We start from the raw sequence: 18,724 nt of genomic DNA on the forward strand, positions 1-18,724 counted from the left end.
CGGCTCCACCTGGGGTGCTGTGTGTGTGTGTGTGTGTGTGTGTGTGTCTCAGTGGGTGTGGTGGGCAGGGTTGAGGAAGCGTGAGGTAGGGGCTCCCTTTCTCTGCAGGGAGATAGTCTTGGATGCAGGAGCTGGGGCGCTGACCAGGGACTCTGCCTCTTTCTGACCCGACTTCGGGGGGCAGGTTTGGCTGGGGCCCTTAATTCTGTAGACAGACCCAACTGCCCCCCTGGCCTGGTCTGCAGAGTCCCTTGCCTATCCTCAGCCCCTGTGTACACAAGGCCCCTCCCGGCCAGACAGTGGGAGCCTGGGGGAAGGAGAATGCAGGAACAGGGCAGAGTGTGAGCCTGGAAGTGTGTTGTATGTGTACACACAATATCTCATGGAGGAGCTGAGCTGGGGAGTGGGGTGAGGGCCTGATACCTCAGGAGTCAAGATCTAAGTGTTCCCCAAAGGAAACAGCACCGTCCCCTTCCCTACCACTGACTAGTCCCGGCCCTTTGGAAGCCACTGTGGAACGCGGAATAAAATGTTCACTCCGTCCCTCTTCTTCTTTTCTTGGGAAGGGGAGGGTCTGTGAGGCTGGAAGTCCCTGGCTGTGGGGTGGGAGCTAGGGCTAACTGGCTGTAAGCCGATCCCTGGATCCTTTGCAGAGCCAAACTGAGCGCTTCATCCATCCACTGTCCACCCCTGCTGCGGGACCGGCTGCTCTAGGCTTGCTGAAACTGCTCTGTCATCCTTGGAATCCTCCTAGGAATGGGAGCTTGGTGGGGGTGGGGTTAGCTTCCCACGGGGATGACCGGGGGGGAATGCAGAGCAGGTGTAAGGGAGAAATGTGGTGCTCTTACCTACTCTCCTCTAGACCTTCCTCTGTCCTGATATCCACCAGATCACACCTCTCCCCCATTCCCAAGCTTCTTGAAATCCCATTTCGTCCAGGAACCCTTCCCTGATTAATCCCTCACCTCCCTCATTGCCAGGCCAACAGCCACCTGAAAACGCAGAGTATAAGGCTGGGGGTAATTCTGTTGGTTTATTCATTTTCCAACTGGTCCTTGGTTGTTACGAGCTGCTGATGTACTTTTCCTCTGTGCTCCCACTGAAAGTATGTATGATAACTGTGTATCTGTTATGAGGTGCCAAGCGTGGGAGTAGGTACAAGATATTCAGGTTGGACACAGGCCCTGTCCCAAAGGGGATTCACAGTGCAAGAGGGAGAGAAAACAGGTATTGAATCCACATTTGACAGATGAGAAAACTGAGGCACAGAGAAGTGAAGTAACTTGCCTAAGCCCACACAGGAGCCAAAGGGCAGAGGCAGGATAGAATCAGTGTCCCTGGGATCCCAAGTCTGTGTTGTCTACCTCCTACATTATACTGTAACTCAAGGGCAAGGGTGGGTTTTCCCACTGCACTCTGCACAGAGGAGGCATCCAATAAATAAAACTGAATGGACATATGATTTAGAAAAAGAGAGTAGATAGGGCAAGAGGGTTTCCCAAGAAAGCAAGACAGAGATGGCATGGAAGCAGGCAGAAGCTGTCCTGATGAGAAAATCCTAGCTCAGTCTTGTTTCTTCCACCTTCCAGCTATTGGGGATTTACAGTCAAGATAACCCTGGCAGACCCTAAAATGAACCAGAAATTCTATGTGGGTGTATTCTTGGGGTGACACTGTCCTGGAGTTGAATTTGTAGGTGTGTGTGATTTAGGGTGCAGATGGTGGGGGTGGGGGGGAATCCCTGTGTCCACCTATAGGCGGTCTCTCTCCCTCTTCCCCTCCCCGGCAGTCCCCGCTCCAGGGCTGAAGGAAGAAAGTCAAAAGTGGCTCCCTCCCATCTCACAAATTCGATTCTGTTTTTCATTACAACGGATGTTATTCCAGCCCCAACCTCTGTAGTTGATCCAATGTAGAGAGGCACAGCGCTCCCAGGAGTAATTAGGCTCCCCAGGGTGCCAGAATCTGTAGGGAGACAAAGGGGGAAGGGGGGGGGACACTGCAGGGACAAGTTATGGAGAAGGTGCTGGAGTTGGGTGGGGAGTCTCATCTGGGAGGTGTGGGGCTCCAACAGTGCTCCCCCATCCACACTCTCATCCTAGGTCATCTTCTCCCAGCCTCTATCCCCAACTCCCCCATCCTCTTGCTCCAGTGCCTGATCCCAGAAAAGTCACTCTAGAAGCTGAAGGCATCTTGGGCTTTACGTGCTGGAGTTCTGTATCTGAGCAGCGCTGTCTGTTTCTGGCCACCCTCCACCCCACTCCCTTCTCCCAGGCCAGCTGCAACAGAGACTCACAGTACAGATTTGTTACTGCACCCCCAGACCACCCTGGACCAACATACTGTTTATATGTTGTCTCATCCACCCAGGCCACCCGCTCACACATAGACTCACAGCACAGACTTGTTATAGGGCGTCTGATCCACCCAGCGCCAGTCCTTGCTACCTTCCAGGTCTGTTAGCCCCAGGAAATAAACATCGTGGTTATCTAGTATGCTCTCCAGGAACTTCTGTGTGATGAAGGAAAAGGGGCCAGGATTGAGCAGAACCAGGGCCTTTCCGGGCAGGGTGGCAGAAGGAAGGGGTTGAGAACTGGGGAGTGAAGAGCCATGGAGGCAGAATTCCTACTCAGTGCTGGGTCCCTGTCGTGGAAAGGGAATGGGATAAGGGCCTATCCCTGCAATGGGAGCCTGGTGCCTTGTGATGTATAAGGGGTCTCTGCTTCCCCCCAACAGCATGCAGGGTCACTGCCGGGTGAAAGGAGGTGGGGGCAGGTTATGGGCCCCACCTGCTCTGTGTCTGAGCTGATTACAACTAGGTGGGCCCCCATCTGGCTGCAGTTCTGCTGGCTCTCAGCCCAGGGCATTTTGTCAGTGGAGATGAAGTAGCAACGGGACCGGAAAGGCCTCCAACCTATGGAGCAACAGTCCCAGCTTCTTCCTGTGGAGAGTACAGACAGGTCATAGCACCGTGTGAGCCCCTCCCACATACCTGCGCACGTACATACACACACAGTGGGAGTATGGCTTAGACCTAGAGGGTTGAAGGTCACCGGCTCCACCCCCCAACAACTCAGCCCCCACCCCCAGCCTGTCCGCCCATGGTCTATTCCCACCACTGCATACCCCAGCCCAGGGCTCCTTGGCAGAAAGACGATCCTTCCTGGTCCTCGCACGCCAGGCTGTAGTTTCATCTCTCCAAGCTCGGCCCCTCTCCCCATCCCCTTGGCCGAGGGCCAGCGGTCACTGTGTCCTTCCTGCACTTCAAGGCACTTTCGGGTTGGGTATTGCCAGAGCAGGGACCGGTTGATGATGATGATGGCATTTGTTAAGCGCTTACTATGTGCAAAGCACTGTTCTAAGCGCTGGGGGAGGTTACAAGGTGATCAAGTTGTCCCACAGGGGGCTCACGGTTTTAATCCCCATTTCACAGATGAGGTAGCTGAGGCACAGAGAAGTGAAGTGACTTGCCCAAAGTCACACAGCTGACAGTTGGCAGAGCCGGGATTTGAACCCATGATCTCTGACTCCAAAGCCTGTGCTCTTTCCACTGAGCCACGCTCACTGGGTCCTCATACATGGATGTTCCTCTGGTCACTTGACCTCATGCCATCTTTTTACCCTTTTTCAGGGCCCTCTGCCACCCCTCATTAAGGCTCAGTTTCTCTAACTCCTCACAGCAATTCTGGCTGGGGACTCTTGTATTCCTCTTCCTCACTCTCAAAATCTGTATCTGCTCCTCAGCTTCGACTCTCCTGACTTTACTCATACCCAGTCCAGCTGTTACCCTCTCTTCTTCTATAGAACCGAGGCTGATTTCCCATGTTTATCTGTCCATTGCCATCTGATACAGTTTCTGTGTCCAAGACCATCCAGGTGATAAGGTGGTGGGGACGAGGGGGTGGAACCCCAGGAAGCTTGGGTGGGGGGGGGGATCTGTGACCTTTGCTCCCTACCTTCTACCTCTGACCCTTCTGTAATGCAGTCCAATGTGGTCTGGTTCTTGGGAAATTGGTGAGGTGAGGGCGGGTCTTCATTCTCCTGGTGGGTCTCGATGTAGGAGCAGGAGAACACTGAGAGAAGAGTAGAGGGACCAGGTCACCCAGAGCCACCTCCTGCTCCCTGTGGGCTCCAGACCTGGGCTGGGGTTCCCAGGGAGCTGCAGACCCAATGACTAATTAATCTCTCCCACCTTCAGTGCTTTTGAAGACATGTTCATTTGTTGTGCACCTGTAATTATCATATTTGCTAAGCATTTACTATGTGTCCGTCACTGTTCTAAGCACTGCGGATGATATAATAATTTGTTAGGCACTTACTATGTGCAGAGCACTGTTGTAAGCACTGGAGGGGGGTTTCAAGGTGATCAAGTTGTCCCACGTGGGGCTCACAGTCTTAATTCCCATTTTGTAGATGAGGTAACTGAGGCTCAGAAAAGTTAAGTGACTTGCCCAAGGTCACACAGCAGACGTGGGGGAGTTGGGACTCAAACCCATGACCTCTGACTCCAAAGCCCGTGCTTTTTCCACTGAGCCACGGACATAGTCCCTGTAGCATATGTAGCTCACAGTCTAAGTAGGAGGGAGAACAGGTATTGAATTCCCATTTATTGATGAGGAAACTGAGATACAGATGAGGCAAGTGCAAGCTCCTTGTGGTCAAAGAATGTGTTCCTTCTTGGTTTTGGACTTCCCAAGAGCTTGGCATAGGGTGTTGCATGCAGTGGACACTCAGTACATACCATCCTTCACCCTACTGTTGCGGCTTCTCCTCCTTAGCTGTCTGTGTGGCACCTAGCTTCCCTCTCCTCAGCCGTCTGTGTGGCACCTAGCTCCCCTCCAGGGCAGCATGCAGTTCATTGTGGGCAAGGAATGTATCTGTTTATTGTTATACTCTCCCAAGTGCTTAGTACAGTGCTTTGCACACAGAAAGCACTCAATAAATACAGTTGAATGAATGAATGAATGATGTGCCTCCTTCCTTCTTTGGAGGGCCTGGACTGGGCCTCTCAGACCACCCCCCACTCCCATGGAAGTTGGCTGCTCATCTGTAGCCTCGGTTCCTACCCCCACACCAGAGTGCAAGATGTGTGAGTGTGCATCTGCAGAAGTAGTAACACTATTTGCTGAATTTACTAGTACAGTGCACTGCACTACATGCTGGTTTATGGCTGGTTATGGGGGGAAGTATTTGTCCTGGTCTGGGTCTCTCTCACTTCTTTGTCTCTGGGTCTCTATGTGGGTGCATTGCCCACACACAGGAGGAAGAAAGGGGTGGGAGGCATTTTGAGCAGTAGAAGTCTCTCTCCCTCTCTCCCCCCACTCCCAGGATGGAGCAAAGGCAGGGCCCAGGGTGGGCCTCGATCCAGACAATCTTCCCCCAACCCAGCAGCTCCAAGGGGTAGACACTCTGCCTGGCTCCAGCTCCTAGTAAAGTTTAGGGGACAAACCCACCTCTCTGTGCTTCCCCCATCCCTATCGGCTGGGCTACCGGTTAGTGATGAGTCTCCACTGTGCTCAGCCCCAAAGCCTGGCTGAGGAGCTGAGTACAAATCCTGAGGGGATCCCCAGATGCTGGCAAGAGGCTGGAACTGGGCCCTCTGGACTATACCTGGAGTCTTTGAACTTTGTTTGGCACAGACGAACTCGGACAGGATTCGAGTTGATTTAGATGATCTGTCTTCCCGGCAGAGGTGGGACCGGCGATAGAAAACTGGGGGGAAAGGTGGGTGGTCAGTTCCTTCTCTGTGGTAACAGGGTTGAGCTTCTTAGGGAGACTTGCTGCAAACACTTGGATCCTGTATCTGCCCTTGGCATCTGTGCCCGCTCTGGTGCCTGCCTGTTCCATCGCTGCTCTACTACCTGGCCAATTCTGGTCCTGGGTTTCCTGTGTGGTCATTTTGGGGGCAGAAACCACCTTCCTGTAGTACTGGGCTGGGCTAGGAATGGACTGGGCTAGGAATGGATGGCTCTGGAGCTTTTACTCCTGCCTGCCCTGGCCAAGGTGTAATTTATATTAATATTTGACTCCTCGTCTAGGCTGTGGGGAAGGGGAGAGCACCCCCAGATGTGCAAGGAGAGAAGTAGGAGAAGGAGGTTACCCCCTCGTCTATCCTCTCCCCTCCTTCTTTTCCTGCCCTAAAGCCTTGGTTGCAAAGGAACTGACCCAAACAGAGCCAGCCCAGCTGCCACAGGAAAGCTTTGTCTCTCCTGGGCAGAGCCTGCCAACCATCCCATTAGCAAGTGCTAAGTGATGGGCCAACACCCCACGTTTTGTAATCCAAATGTTTGTGCCAGGCTTAATAATAACAATAGCAAAAATAATAATTGTGGTATTTAAGTGCTTACTATGTGTGGGGCCCTGTTCTAAGCCCTGGGGTGGATAAAAGTAAATCGGGTTGGACACAGTCCCTGTCCCACATGGGGCTCACAATCTTAATCTCTATTTTACAGATGAGGTAACTGAGGCACAGAGTAGTGAAGTGACTTGCCCTAAGGCCAAACAGCAGACGAGTAGGAGAGCTGGGATTAGAACCCATGACCACCTACCTCCCAGGCCTGTGCTGTTTCCACTAGGCCAGGCCTTAAAGACTTAACCACTCTGACCAGGTTTTCCTGAACACAGCCCCTCTATCCTCCCTTAACCACTAGCTCCCCTCTTCGTCCCTCATTCCCCGCCCTGCTTCAGCCCCTCAGTCAATCAATCAGTCGTATTTATTGAGTGCTTACTGTGTGCAGAGCACTGTACTAAGTGCTTGGGAAGTACAAGTTGGCAACATATAGAGACAGTCCCTACCCAACAACGGGCTCACAGTCTAAAAGGGGGAGACAGAGAACAAAACCAAACATACTAGCAAAATAAAATAAATAGAATATTTATTCTCGGTGCCCTTTGGCTCTCACTCCTCACCACCAACCACTTGTTGCCTCCTTTAACTCCTCACTCTACCCCACCAGCCTCTTGGTACCCCCCAGCCAAATCCCATCTCCAGCCCCTTGCCCCTCGGTGCCTCCCTTTGGCTCCTCATTCCTCCTCCAGGCCCTCAGTGCCCTCCAAGCTCCCTCGATCCCTGGGTACGGGTCCCCTCAGGTTGTCAGTGACCAAGTGGTGGGTTCACACTAGGCTGAGGGTCCTACCGGAGGTACCCGGTGAGGGCAGGGGGCAGAACTTACCGACAAACGCCACGAGAAAGGACAGCAGCAGTAGCAAGAGCAGGAGCAGCAACAGGGCCATGAGCAGGCCCGGCAGCCAGGGGCGGAGGGGCGGAGGGGTCGCCTTCTGGGGAGCTGAGGGGAAGGATCAAGTGTGGGCAATGGTGCATCTCCAAGGAGACCCCCTCCCCATAGGCCCGCCTGAGCTAGCCCTCCCACATCTTATTGCTCATATCCCCTGACCTTTGGCCCTTTCCTCTCCCCATCTCCCCAGGTTCTCCACTCTTGCCCTGCTCCCCACCACCCCCATGGTCTCCTTTCCTTCCCCTTCCCCCATAGTCCCCTCCCCAGGCCCCAGATCAACCTTTTTTTTTCCTGTTTTTTTTTTTAAATGGTACTTGTTAAGCACTTGCTTACTATATACCAGGCACTATACTAAATCTTGGGGTAGATACAAGATAATCAGGTTGGATACTGTCCCTGACCCACATGGGGCTCACAGTCTAAGTCAGAGAGAGGAGGATTTAATTTCCATTTTACAGGTGAGATAACTGAGGTACAGAGTCACACAACAGACAAGTGGCAAAGTGGTGATTAGAATCCAGATCCTCTGACTCCCAGACCTGGGCTCTTTCCACTAAGCTCCACTCCTCTTCCATGATCCCCTGACCCTGGATCCTCTTCCCAGTCAGTCACTCAATTGTATTTACTGAGCACTTACTGTGTGCAGAGCACTCTACCAAACACTTGGGAGAGCACATTACAACAATAAACACACATTCCCCACCCACAGCGAGCTGATAGTCTAGAGTGAGAGCCTCCCACTCCCTCTGCTCTGATTGTCCCAATAGGGGACAGGGAGGAGCAAGGGGCCTATCTTCACCTTGTCCTCGCCATCTCCCTTTATCGATCAATCAGTGGTATCAGGTGAGCGCTTACTGTGTGTAGCGCACATAGCACTCGGGGGAGATGGTTAAATCCATGGCACACATACACATACACTTTCATGCACGAATGCAGACAGGCTCCCTACTCCATTCGACTCCTCCTCAGGAAATGGCTGGGCCGAGAAATCAGCCCAACTGAACTTTTTTGTGTCCTGCATTCTGTGTTCCATACCCTGCACCCCACAGCTGATGGCCCAGGCCCTCCCCTTCAAGCTGCCCTCACTCCTTGGCCCCCTGCCTGGGGCTGGAGATGTGGCCCCATCTTTCCCTGGGGTCTGCTTAATGCAGGAAGATGGGGTACATCCAGAGCCCATACTAACCTCTCTAAGGATCAGGCCACTGTGATCACCCCCCACTCCTACACTCGCCCTGGCTTCCACTCGCATCCCCTCCCCCCCAGGCCAACACCCTCTTGGTGGCCAGTGGGGAGGGAGAGAGTTGAGTTCTTCCTTCCTTACCTGGAGCAGGAGGGGCACCCAGCTTCTGGGTGTCCATCTTAAACTTCACCTCAGCATAGACGATCTCGGAGGCCATGCTGGGCACCAAGCCGGTCTCTCTGCCGACCCTGTCTTGCTAAGCTCAGTCTGGAGCCCGGGTGGCAGCTGGGGTTCGGGAACTGGAGAGTGTGTGGAAACTGGGGGGCCGGGGGAGAGGATGGGGCTGGGCTGGGGGGCAGAACAGGAAGGAAAGGAAAAAGGGAACAAGCTGACATTTGAGGAAGCCCCATGGCCTCTCCCTTTACTGAGTACCCCTGTTCCAGCCCGAGCCTTCCACTCCCACCTTGGGCACACCAGCTTGTGTTCCCCTGCCCTCACACACACGTGTGCTTAGTACAGGGCTCTGCACACAGAAGCTGCCCAACCAATACTGATCGATTCATTGATTTGTATGTTGCAATAATAATTGTGGTATTTGATAAGCACTTACTATATGTCTGTACTATACCCTGGGGTAGATACAAGTTAGTCGGGTTGGACACAGTCCCTGTCCCACATAGGACTCACAGTCTTAACCCATTTTACAGATGAGGTAACTGAGGTACAGAGAAGTGAAGTGATTTGCCCAAGTGACTTGCTGTCACCACAGCAGAGAAGTGAAGGAGCTAGGATTAGAACTTAGGTTCTTCAAACTCCCACTCCCATGCTCTATCCATTAGGCCATGCTGCTTCTGCTAGCTCCTCAGGCTCTTTCTCAGGGGGAAACCTCTTTGATGTGAGATGTCAATCATCATCATCATCAATCGTATTTATTGAGCGCTTACTGTGTGCAGAGCACTGTACTAAGCGCTTGGGAAGTACAAGTCGGCAACATATAGAGACAGTCCCTACCCAACAGTGGGCTCACAGTCTAAAAGGGGGAGACAGAGAGCAAAACCAAACATACTAACAAAGTAAAATAAATAGAATAGATATGTACAAGTAAAATAAATAGAGTAACAAATATGTACAAACATACATACATACAGGTGCTGTGGGGAAGGGAAGGAGGTAAGATGGGGGGATGGAGAGGGGGACGAGGGGGAGAGGAAGGAAGGGGCTCAGTCTGGGAAGGCCTCCTGGAGTAGGTGAGCTCTCAGGAGGGCACTCACTGTATGTTTCCCCTTCTAGACTATGAGCTTCTTGTGGGCAGAAATAAGTCTTTTTGTTGTTATACCGTTCTCTCCCATGTGTTTAGTACAGTGCCTTGCAAACAGTAAGAGCTCAATAAATGCGATTGAATGAATCAGACAATCACAGAGAAGGAAGTGAGGCCAGGAAATTGGGGGAAGCTCCAGAACCACAATGCAGGGGTGTTCTCTAGAGCAGCGGAAGGTCAATCTGTGGCGTGGGAGCTGGTGCAGGAGAGCTGAAAGTGGGTGGGAAGAATTAGGGACTGTGCACCTCCAGGGCAACTGCCGAGGGAAGTTGAGACAGATTGTGAGGTGAGGGGGAACCCCTGGGAGCAGGTCAGGGTCCCGGAGCAGAGCCGGGAGAAGCAGGTAGTCCTGGGTTGGGAATGAGTCTATTAGAATAACTAATTTGGCCGTGACAAACCCGCATGGAGCAACAGGCTCAGTGCCACCAGAACCCACCTCCTCCGGGTTCAGCACCCACATCCACTACAAATTCACTGCATGTACAACGCATGCCCACTGTATGTACTCACTGTACATATTCACTACACTCACACTCACTGGGACATTGGGCGAGGAAGCCGTTAGCGATTGAGACCTTCGGCAAGCCGGCTTGGGCGGAGCAGGCTGTGGCGTTGGAAGGATTCTGGGCCGAGAGTAAGTGCCAGGGGTCACCCCCATGCGATGCAGCTACTGAGAGTCTACTCTAAGGCAGTTCTGCAAGACATTATATTAGTGTCTGTCTCCCCTTCTAGACTGTAAGGTTGTTGTGGGCAGGGAATATCTGTTTATTGTTATACTGTACTTTCCCAAGTTCTTAGTACAATGCTCTGCACACAGTAAGCATGCAATAAATACGAATGAATGAGTGAGGAGCACAGCCCCGGTGCCCCGAGCATTGCAGGAGAAGGGGGCGAGGTGGGCCTCAGCCTAGCCTGTGGGCAGGACCTGCTGAGCCGGAACCTCAAAGCACCGCTGCCAAAAGCAGCACCCAGGCCTGACTGGCCACGGGGCCAACTAAAGCTCATGCTCTTTTGTCTTTGGCTGGGTGTCTTGGCATGGAGTTTGCTCTGGGCTTTGTAAATTTTCCCCCACCCCACCTCACCTCATCCCCATGAGCCCTTCACTCTAAACTGCAGGTTCGTTGTAGGCAGGGAACGTCTACCACCTCTGTTGTATTATATTCACTAGGCAGCATAGTTCGGTGCTCAATAAATGATTGATTGGAGAAGGGTACACTGGTGGGGTGATGCCGTTGGCACCCAGTAGCCCCTCCAGTGGGAGGGACTGGTGAAGGGCCACTGGGAGTACTGAGCCCTGGGCAGTCTTTTGCCTTCTGCGCTGGCTGGAGAAGTGGAGGACGGGGTTTCACAGCAGGTGGGAGCAGCAGGGGAGGCGCAAATAGGCAGAGTGAACATAACCGACCACTGGGTTTTTCCTCAGCTTTATCGACTTTATTGCACCAATACAGCTTATGCTTTATATACAGATATTTGACTTCATTGTCCCTGTTGCAGCAGTTCCAATACAGAATATATTATCATCTGGGGGACATGGACTTGAAGACAGAACACAGGGGGATGAGGGGGACAGGGAGCTTCTGGCTGTAGTGTTTCTGGGGGTGGGGAGACTTACAGGGACCACCAGGAACAGAACCAGTGTCGCTGGCAGCTGAGTGGGCAGAGAACAAGAACTTGTTTGTCAGCATCCTGTGTGTGTGTGGTGGGGGGGAGGCTCAGACTTTGCTCAGAGAGACAACAGAGAGAACAGGAGCTGCCTGGGCTGAGGAGGGGAAAACCACCAGCCAGGCAGATTTGGGGACAAGGACACCACCATTGCCATTTCAGAGCCAGGAGCGCTCTCTGCGACAGTCCCCCAACCGCAGAATGACACAATGGAGCATCCTGTGTAGGAACGGGGGTGGGGGACAGGGCCAGAGAAATTCTAAGCTATAGGGGCTTCCACACCCCTTGTGACCCTCAGGACATAGAGGCAGACTGGGGATGTAAAAGGGATAGAGGAAGAGTGGGAAGTTCGGGCCTGAACCTCTTTGCTGGATGAGGATAGGACCGGGTCTGTAAACATAGAAGGGTAGAGGTTCGGTCCCCAGCTCGAGGCGGGGCCAAGGGTGCCCCTCTGCCCCAGTGGAATCTGTAACCTCAGAGCCTTGACCTGCTCAGAAAGGGGGTCTGAGAGAGGGCAGTGGCATCTTAGCCCTGACCTACCCAATCTGAGTTCAGACCCCACCCCAAGCTCTGTGGAGTCCAGAGAGAATCCAGGAATAAATTACAGAAACAATGGAGGATGGGGGAGGGGTAGAGATGATTGTGCCAACACCCTGGTCCCCACTCGGGGCCCCAGGGGGACCCCGGATGCAGGGAGAGATGCTTGGACAGACAGACAAGAGGGTAAGATGGTGGTCCTGGGTCTGGAGGGGGCGAAGGACAGGGGGAGCAGGCGGCTCCCTCCCCTGCCCCAGCACTGGCTGGCAGAGCCTCTTGGTCACGACATCAGATCCCAGCTGCTCCAGCCGCAGCTCAAAACTGGACCCAGCCGGACGGCTCAGGTGCCTGACTGGGAAGAGGGCTGCACAGACAGAAGTGGGTGGGCAGGGGCTGGGACACGATGGGCCAAAGCCTGGCCCAGCCCACAGCCCCATCCAACCGCACCTACTGCCCCATCCAGCCACCCTGTCCGGCCGCAGCCGTTACCTGGCAGCTGTGCTGAAGCCACCCCAGAGGTCCGGGGCTGCAGGAACGGAGGCTGAAGCTTTGGTGGACGGGGCTGGAGCATCGAGGTCCAGCAGGATGTCTGAGCGGCCAAGAGCAGGTAGCCAGCAGGAAAGGGAGGTCAGGGCCCCAGAGGGTGGGCCCACCGATTGTGGGCCTGAGACCCATCTGCCCCGGGACAGCCCCCCATCCCTGCCCGGGACAGCCCCCCATCCCTGCCCGGGGCCACCAGTGTGACTAGGAGAGGACCCTCCCCGGGGATTCACCGGCTCCAGCCCCGCCTTAAGTCCTCCTGAGGACCCAGCCACCTACCCCTCTGATCCGTCTCCCCCCACGGCCCGGCGGCTGGTGTACCTGACTCGCCCCCGCCCTGGCTGGATGTCTGGACAGGGGGCGGGGTGACATGGTTGCAGATGGCCACAGAGGAAGCAGGGGGTGGGATGGAGATCTTGCCCCCGGGCGGGGGTGGCAGAAGGCTCAGACCCCCGGCTCCCACGGGCCGAGGCTTGGTGGGGCCCCCCTTCTTCGTGGTGATGTTCTGTGGGGAGAGGGCACAGTGGGGGGAGGTCAGGTGGGGTGGAGCAGGATGGAGGGTGTCAAGCAGCGCAGGGCATGTGGAAATCACTCACCCCAATACTAAGCTTGATGGTCTCCCCCTCCTTGAAGCCCAGGTCCAGCTTGGGGTGGGTGTCGGGCTTCTCAGCCTCCCGGGAGATCTCAGACTCCTGCTTCACCCATCTGTGGGAGGTAGGGCAGCAGCTGGTACAGGTACTGCCCCCGGCCCTGGCCCCAGCCGCCCTCCCCACCCGGACCTGTATCGGCTCCCCACCACCCTCCAAACCAGGCCCGAGGCTCAGTCTCAGGAGGAGATGGGGGCGGGAGCTGGCCAGGAGGGTCCGGGCCTGGCTCCGGCCAGCCCTCACTCACTTGAAGTGGTCCTGCAGAGAGACATTGAAGTCAAAGGCATCCCCACGGTCGCTGAAGCCGATGCCGATGAAGGCGCTGCGGCCTGTCAGGAGGTCACCGGGGGGCTGCCATCAGGCCAACCCTCCGGCCATGGCCTCCAGGACCCCATCCCCTTCCCTCCTCCTCCAAGTAACTGGAGTTCTGAGTGGATGGGAGCTTTCCCCAAGCTTCTCTGGTGGTTTAGGGGATGGGACCAGAACTGTCCCCGACCCAGCTGGCTTCTCCTCGGCTCTCACCTGTGCCGTCCTGGATCCGGATGACGAAGTAGCGGCTGGAATCTGTCACGGTCTCGACGGCGATGCCAGGGTACTGGTCCACCGGGGCCTGGGCAAACAGTTCCCCTGGAAACGAGGAGCGGGGGTGTGAACAGGGGCTCCCAGGGGGCAGACCCTCTCCCCAGGCAGACCCCTGTCCCCGGATCTCACCGGACACTTTGTCCTCCAGCTTGATATAGGCCACCTTCCCCTTAGAAGTGATGCGGAGGCGACCTGTCCAGTCCGGCTGGTCCAGCTTCCAGTCTGATGCCCTGGGGACCAGGAATGGGGTCAGCGACCTTGCTGCCTGCCAGGCCAGAGTGCAAGCCCACCCCGGGCTGGGGCTCGATCACTCTGCTATTCTGGACTTCCCTGAACCTACTACAGCACACAACACCCAGTACAATCTAATACTACTAGCCCTCCATCGATTTTCCGCCTTCCAGGCCGATGACCCCACCCACACCCTCGCCTCTTCCCCCTGCCCCCAAAGTGGCCAGAGACGTCCAATGTCTATTGTGCCCACAGGTTTTGAAGGGATGATTCCTCGTCCACGGGCCAGATTTCTCCAGCAATGTTATCCCTGGAATTTGGGTGGAGCGGGGGGGGGGGGGGGGTCGAGGTGAGTTTCCTCACCCCCCTGTCCACTCTAAACAATGGTCACTGTTAACAACCCATGTGCAGGACCCTTTTTTGCAGGCCTCTAAAGTATCCTCCCTTTCAACCCCCTCATTCAGTCAATCAATCGTATCTTTTGAGCCCTGGCTGTGTGCAGAGCAGTGAACTAAGCACTTGGAAATACGACTGAATGAATGAAGAGTATGAAATAATGGAGTTGTAGACACATTCCCTGCCCATAAAGAGCTTACAGTTTAGAAGGGGAGACAGACATTAATATAAATAACAAATACGTACATGAGTGCTGTGTGGGTGAGTAACGGGTTCCCAGGCCCATAGTTTTTCCCACTAAGCTGGCTGTGGTCAGGGAAGGCGTCTGTTATATTGTACTCTCCCAAGCGCGTAGTGCAGTGTTCTGCATACAGTAAGCACTCAAATATAATTGATTGATGGGCCAAGCAGACTCTCATATGGACATCTGATTGACCTTTTGACTTTTATTTATTCTAATTCCACTGCTTTTGTGTGCGTCTCTTTTTTTCCATTAGAATGTAAGCTTCTTGTGGGTATACACTCTCCTTGTGCTTCTGTGGGGTTTCCTAAGTGGTTGGTACAGTGGACTGTACTCAAAATCAATCAATCAATCAATCGTATTTATTGAGCGCTTACTGTGTGCAGAGCACTGTACTAAGCGCTTGGGGAGCACAAATCGGCAACACATAGACAGTCCCTACCCAACAGTGGGCTCACAGTCTAGAAGGGGGAGACAGAGAACAAAACCAAACATACTAACAAAATAAAATAAATAGATTTTACATGTACAGGTAAAATAAATAAATAGAGTAATAAATATGTACAAACATATATACAGGTGCGGTGGGGAAGGGAAGGAGGTAAGATGCAGGAAGTACGGATGAATAATGATTATCTAAGCACCGCGGCCTCCGTTGCAGGGTTTGCGGACCGAGTAGGGGGTCCAGGGGGGTCTCGTTCTCGACCAGCCCTTATTACTCTATTTATTTATTTATTTTGCTTGTACATATCTATTCTATTTATTTTATTGGTATGTTTGGTTTTGTTCTCTGTCTCCCCCTTTTAGACTGTGAGCCCACTGTCGGGTAGGGACCGTCTCTACATGTTGCCATCTTGTACTTCCCAAGCGCTTAGTGCAGTGCTCTACACACAGTAAGCACTCAATAAATAAGAAGAAGCAGCGTGGCTCAGCGGAAAGAGCCCGGGCTTTGGAGTCAGAGATCATGGGTTCAAATCCCAGCTCCGCCACTTGTCAGCTGTGCGACTCTGGGCAAGTCACTTCACTTCCCTGTGCCCCAGTTCCCTCTTCTGTAAAATGGGGATGAAGACTGGGAGCCCCCCGTGGGACCACCTGATTGCCTTGTAACCTCCCCAGCGCTTAGAACAGTGTTTTGCACAGAGTAAGCGCTTAATAAATGCCATCATCATTATTATTATTATGGGGGAATGGAGAGGGGGACGAGGGGGAGAGGAAGGAAGGGGCTGAGTGTGGGAAGGCCTCCTGGAGGAGGTGAGCTCTCAGTAGGGCCTTGAAGGGAGGAAGAGAGCTAATTCCACAGATCATCAGCATCAATCGTATTTATTGAGCGCTTACTGTGTGCAGAGCACTGTACTACGCGCTTGGGAAGTACAAATTGGCAACATATAGAGACAGTCCCTACCCAACAGTGGGCTCACAGTCTAAAAGGGGGAGACAGAGAACAAAACCAAACATACTAACAAAATAAAATAAATAGAATAGATATGTACAAGTAAAATAAATAAATCTGTACAAACATATATACAGGTGCTGTGGGGAAGGGAAGGAGGTAAGATGGGGGGGATGGAGAGGGGGACGAGGGGGAGAGGAAGGAAGGGGCTGAGTGTGGGAAGGCCTCCTGGAGGAGGTGAGCTCTCAGTAGGGCCTTGAAGGGAGGAAGAGAGCGAATTACACAGATCAATCAATCAATCGTATTTATTGAGCGCTTACTGTGTGCAGAGCACTGGACTAAGCGCTTGGGAAGTACAAGTTGGCAACATATAGAGACAGTCCCTACCCAACAGTGGGCTCACAGTCTAAAAGGGGGAGACAGAGAACAAAACCAGACATACTAACAAAATAAAATAAATAGGATAGATATGTACAAGTAAAATAAATAGAGTAATAAATCTGTACAAACATATATACAGGTGCTGTGGGGAAGGGAAGGAGGTAAGATGGGGGGGATGGAGAGGGGGACGAGGGGGAGAGGAAGGAAGGGGCTGAGTGTGGGAAGGCCTCCTGGAGGAGGTGAGCTCTCAGTAGGGCCTTGAAGGGAGGAAGAGAGCCAATTACACAGATCAATCAATCAATCAATCGTATTTATTGAGCGCTTACTGTGTGCAGAGCACTGGACTAAGCGCTTGGGAAGTACAAGTTGGCAACATATGGAGACAGTCCCTACCCAGCAGTGGATGATGAGGATGGGGGCGCGGTCCCCTGAGGGCGGTGGGTACCGCTCTCCCGGGGGTGGGGAGGGGGAGGGGAAGTTCCTGGGAGAGGGAGGGTATCCCGGGGCAGGGCAGGGAGCACCTGTAGGCCCGGTTGGAGGCCCGGGGCGGGATCCGGTAGACGCTGATGTCCGGCTTCACGCACAGGATGGATTCGTACTCCGCCTCGGCCGCCATCTTGGGTGGCTCTCCCGCCTTGGGGTGGAGAGGGGGAGGCCCGGGGGTGGGGGGGGGGACCGCGCTATCACGGGGACACTTCCGGACGCGCGCGCGCGCTCTCTGTCTCTTCCCCCCCCCCCCCCCCGGCCCACACGGCCTGGCGGCCATCTTGGGGCCTGGCCGAGAAGCCCCGGCCGCCATCTTGGGATCTGGCAGCCCCAGCCGGCAGCGCCCCCTGTTGACCATCACCCGCGGCCCGTCCGCCTTGGGGCCCTGGCAGGACCGAAGCAGTCACGCGCTCCCCCACTCGTCTCCCGAGTCGCCACCTTGGAACCTGGCAGATAATCCGGGATTCCTCCTTCCTGTGGCCATCTTGGACCTTTTAAACACCTTTTAGCCTGTGAGCCCACTATTGGGGAGGGACCGTCTCTAGATGTTGCCAATTTGTGCTTCCCAAGCGCTTAGTCCAGTGTTCTGCACATAGTAAGCGCTCAATAAATACGACTGATGATGATGATCTTGGAATTCAGGCCGAAGAAACGTCCCGGGGCCGCCGGCTCGTTTGGGGGGCATCTACCGGGGAAGGTGGGGGCTCAGGGAGAACGGTGTGAGGGAAGCAGCGTGGCTCAGTGGAAAGAGCACGGGCTTTGGAGTCAGAGGTCAATCAATCAATCAATCATATTTATTGAGCGCTTACTGTGTCAGGGGTCATGGGTTCGGATTCCGACTCCGCCACATGTCTGCTGTGTGATCTTGGGCAAGTTTTTTTTTAATAGCATTTATTAAGCGCTTACTATGTGCAAAGCACTGTTCTAAGCGCTGGGGAGGTTACAAGGTGATGAGGTTGGCCCACGGGGGGCTCACAGTCTTAATCCCCATTTTACAGACGAGGGAACTGAGGCACAGAGAAGTTAAATGACTTGCCCAAAGTGACACAGCTGACAAGTGGCGGAGCCAGGATTTGAACCCATGACCTCTGACTCCAAAGCCCGGGCTCTTTCCACTGAGCCATGCTGCTTCTCACTTAACTTCTCTGGGCCTCAGTTACCTCATCTGTAAAATGGGGATTAAGACTGTGAGCCCCATGTGGGATAACCTGATCACCCGGTATCCTCCCCAGAGCTTAGAACAGTGCTTTGCACATAGTAATCGCTTAACAAATGCCAATTATTATTATTATTATTAGGGTGGACCCCAAATCTTCCTCACCAGCCCCTTTCCTGCCATCTTATCTCGCAAACTCCTGCGAATATTCGGATGTTGCCGACTTGTACCTCCCAAGCGCTTAGTACAGTGCCCTGCACACAGTAAGCGCTCAATAAATACGATCAATCAATCGTATTTATTGAGCGCTTACTATGTGCAGAGCACTGTTCTAAGCCCTGGGGGGATACATGGTGATCAGGTTGTCCCACATGGGGCTAACAATCTTAATCCCCATTTTACAGATGAGGGAACTGAGGCTCAGAGAAGTTAAGTGACTTGTCCAAGGTCACACAGCAGACATGTGGCTGAGTCGGAATTCAAACCCATGACCTCTGACTCCAAAGCCTGTGCTTTTTCCACTGAGCCATGCTGCTTCCCAAATCTTCCTCGCCGGCCCCTTTCCTGCCATCCTATATCACAAACTCCTGCGTCTATTTGGATGTTGCCGACTTGTACCTCCCAAGCGCTTAGTACAGTGCCCTGCACACAGTAAGCGCTCAATAAATATGATTGAATAATGTTGGCATTTGTTAAGCGCTTACTATGTGCAGAGCACTGTTCTAAGCCCTGGGGGGGATACATG

The 18,724-nt window shown here is 53.7% G+C and overlaps 2 protein-coding genes across 2 annotated transcripts; both read right to left on the reverse strand.

The window, feature by feature from the left end:
• Positions 1-1,322: 1,322 nt before the first annotated feature.
• Positions 1,323-11,125, reverse strand: LOC119946456 (C-type lectin domain family 4 member A-like). The gene is given in 8 exon segments (XM_038767751.1): positions 1,323-1,962; positions 2,393-2,508; positions 2,787-2,938; positions 3,954-4,070; positions 5,608-5,709; positions 7,170-7,283; positions 8,554-8,679; positions 10,945-11,125. Coding segments are annotated over 8 exon segments (1,053 nt in total). The 3' UTR covers positions 1,323-1,817.
• A 14-nt stretch (positions 11,126-11,139) lies between these two features.
• On the reverse strand, positions 11,140-16,967 carry NECAP1 (NECAP endocytosis associated 1). The gene is made up of 8 exons (XM_038767847.1): positions 16,859-16,967; positions 13,828-13,928; positions 13,639-13,743; positions 13,364-13,445; positions 13,066-13,174; positions 12,791-12,974; positions 12,419-12,518; positions 11,140-12,293 (listed from the first exon to the last, which is right to left on the reverse strand). Exons 1-8 carry the CDS (start codon positions 16,951-16,953, stop codon positions 12,245-12,247), a joined length of 825 nt encoding a protein of 274 aa, XP_038623775.1. The 5' UTR covers positions 16,954-16,967; the 3' UTR covers positions 11,140-12,244.
• Positions 16,968-18,724: the final 1,757 nt, after the last annotated feature.

This window comes from Tachyglossus aculeatus, chromosome 27 (assembly GCF_015852505.1).
Source record: "Tachyglossus aculeatus isolate mTacAcu1 chromosome 27, mTacAcu1.pri, whole genome shotgun sequence".
Taxonomy (NCBI): Eukaryota; Metazoa; Chordata; class Mammalia; order Monotremata; family Tachyglossidae; genus Tachyglossus; species Tachyglossus aculeatus.

What these genes read in the sequence shown, in the direction of transcription:
- NECAP1 (XM_038767847.1), bottom strand. Translation starts at nt 16,953, where the DNA reads ATGGCGGCCGAGGCGGAGTACGAATCCATCCTGTGCGTGAAGCCGGAC. An exon ending in GCTGGAGGACAAAGTGTCCG is followed by an intron (nt 13,744 to 13,827) that starts GTGAGATCCGGG and finishes CCTCGTTTCCAG; the next exon opens with GGGAACTGTTTGCCCAGGCC. An exon ending in CCAGGGCGGGGGCGAGTCAG is followed by an intron (nt 12,519 to 12,790) that starts GTACACCAGCCG and finishes TTGGCCGCTCAG; the next exon opens with ACATCCTGCTGGACCTCGAT.